At 19.8% G+C, this 2,866-nt stretch overlaps 1 protein-coding gene across 1 annotated transcript; it reads left to right on the forward strand.

Moving 5' to 3' along the window:
• Positions 1–1,323: 1,323 nt before the first annotated feature.
• On the forward strand, positions 1,324–2,509 carry PRELSG_9900700 (hypothetical protein; the record flags this gene model as incomplete). The annotated part of the gene is made up of 2 exons (XM_028677534.1): positions 1,324–1,518; positions 1,649–2,509. 2 exons carry the CDS (start codon positions 1,324–1,326, stop codon positions 2,507–2,509), a joined length of 1,056 nt encoding a protein of 351 aa, XP_028531329.1.
• Between the last annotated feature and the right edge of the window lie 357 nt (positions 2,510–2,866).

Consider the following 2,866-nt stretch of genomic DNA (forward strand, 5'->3'; position numbering starts at 1 on the left):
AAAATTATAATATCTTTTGTTAATCAGTCAGTGCATGGGAAACTTGTATATACACGTACAGTAACCTAGCATAGTGTACTGAAAAAGGTTAATAATAGCTTTTATTAACCACATATGAAGTTAATTTTTAAAATGAAAATTAAATTTGAATTTAAAAAAAAAAAAAAAATCATTACGCTTTTCCTTAATATTTAATTTTTACTTATTTTTAAAATATAATTAATAATTAAATTTATCTCTTCGTTTTATTGAATTATTTTATATAATTAATAATCTTAATGAGGATTTAAATTGTTAATAAAAAAATGAAAGTGTTATCTTATTAAAATAAATAAATGCCTCTTAAATAATAATTACTTACTTGAGTAAATTATATATATAAAATTTACATACTAGTAGCATAAATACATTTTCGAAATATCTAAAATCCATAAAGAGAATTTTGCTTGTTTATTAATTTGCATGTTCAATGCTCTGGGAAAGTGATAAAATGGCTAATAAAGAAATCAAGTATAGAAAAACGCAAAATATGGTGATGGAATAGAGTATAATGTAAAAAAAGAAAAAAAAGTAATATATACAGGTATATAATAAAATGAAATTAAAGTAGTTATTCATATTTAGCATATATTTATGTTTTTATTCTACTAATTTATTTTTACTGAAAATTATAGGAAAACTATTATAGTAATATAATAATTAGATATATTTTAAGAGTAAAAAGTTAAATAATCAGCAAATGAAGAAAATTATTTCTAAAAATAATATAATAAAAATAAAATGATAAAAATATTATTCCAGTAAATGTTTTTTTAATAAATAAACGAAGGGCTAAAATTCATAATGAAGCAAATATGGAAAAATGAATGATATAAAAAATATATTGTCAGTAATTTTATATAAATTTCATAATTTTTTAAAAGTATAACTTTTATATTTCTTATGAATTTGCGTATACATTTATTTATTTTTTTAAAGTTTAAAATTTTCTTAATAAAATCCCTAAAAAAAAATTCCTTTTTTAATGTTAAGTATTTAAGAGTCAGAATTTGAGTTATTTAGTTTTAATCATATTAACATATGAGTTTTCAACAGGGATTCTAAAGTAAATTATTTAAATTAAAAATTTTAAAAATATTTTTTTCTCTTTATTATTATATGTTTTCATATTATTTTATTTTTTTATCACTTTTTTTTTTTTTAAATTTAAAATATTTTCCATAAATTTAATTATAGAATAATATTTTATAATAAAGGATATATTAATAATAGTTTTTTTTTTTAATGAATTATTTCTTATCTTAAAAAATATAATAATTAAATATGATATTTGTTAAAGGATTAATTGATGACTTAAATAAATGGCTTTTAGCGCAAAATATGAATGTCACGAAAAATTGCTCCATGTATTTATGTATAACTAGAAGAGGAATTACTAAAAATAAAAATGGCAACATATCTATTGGATTCAAATTTCTTACTATATTATTTCTTCTACTTTTTTTTTTTCTTTTAGAAGTAAGATCAGATTTATAATAAAAATATATTTATTTTTTTTAATAAAATATTTAAATTGAAATTCTATTAATGTAAATTTACTTTTTAAATATTCCATTTTTGAATTTTATTATAATGCATATTCAAGCAGGAAAATGTATCAATTTCTTCAATTAAATTCAATAAAGATCACCTAAGGATAATATCAGAAAGAAATATAGAAAATGGAAATGGTCATTTACAAACAGATATATTATTGAAAAGACATAATGAATTTACTAGAAATATAGAAAAAGAATTAGTAGAACATTTATTGCATAAATGGGAATATCTTTGTAGGAAGTATAAGATAAAATATACCATATATGGAAGAGTATGGGAGCAAGAAAAATTCGAGTTTTTTCTTGATAAATTACATGAAATAAAAAATATTTTTCGTATAGTTGCTCAAGAATATAGAAAGTTTAAGGAGGAATATCCCACGGATGATGAACGCTCTAAATTTTTTAAGAATAAAAAAAAGGAGTTAAATGAATTTAAATATAGAATGAAAAATGAATCGTTTAAGAATTATTTAAATAAATTCGAAGAAGATTGTAAAAAATGTGAAAATAAAAAAAACAGCCATGAAGAATTAATAATCAATAAATGGCATTGTAGTGAAGAAGAATATTTAGAAGCTCTGAGACTTTCATTAATGGATTATATGCTTCCAAAATGGGAAGAAATGTGTTATAGTAGTAATATAAGGTGTTCTCTACATGGACGAATATGGGAAGAAGAAAAATTCAAGAACTGGTATGATAAATTAATTGAGGATATAAAAAATTTTTATAGTGTGATTCATGAAGAGAGAGAGAAGTTAATGAAGTGTAATTTTACGTATCAAGAATGGTTTAAGTTTTATAAGTCAAAAAAAGAGGAATGTTTTCAACTTAAAGATAGCTTGTACAATTGGACTAATGGATATTTAGAAAGTTGTATAAAGTATTGGGAAAAAATAAAAAGTTGAAAATAAAAAGTAGAGAAACAATATTTATAATAATTAAATTGTTAAAATATGTATTTAGAAGTTTTAAAATGAATTAAGACTTTAATTTTAATGTGCTGCTTAATTATTTGACTCATTAACCGTCTATTCAATAACTTTTTGGTTAATAAAAGCTATTATTAACCTTTTTCAGTATACTATGCTAGTTTACTATACGTGTATATACAAGTTACCCATGCACTAACTGGTTAACAAAATATATTATAATTTTTGTAGTACACTAATCTAGTTTACTGTATGTGTGTATACAAACTAATATGTACTGACACTAATAAAAATAAAAAAGAAAAAAAAAAATATATATATATATTTTTTTTT

This window comes from Plasmodium relictum, assembly GCF_900005765.1.
Source record: "Plasmodium relictum strain SGS1 genome assembly, contig: PRELSG_99_v1_3, whole genome shotgun sequence".
In the NCBI taxonomy this organism is placed as follows: Eukaryota; Apicomplexa; class Aconoidasida; order Haemosporida; family Plasmodiidae; genus Plasmodium; species Plasmodium relictum.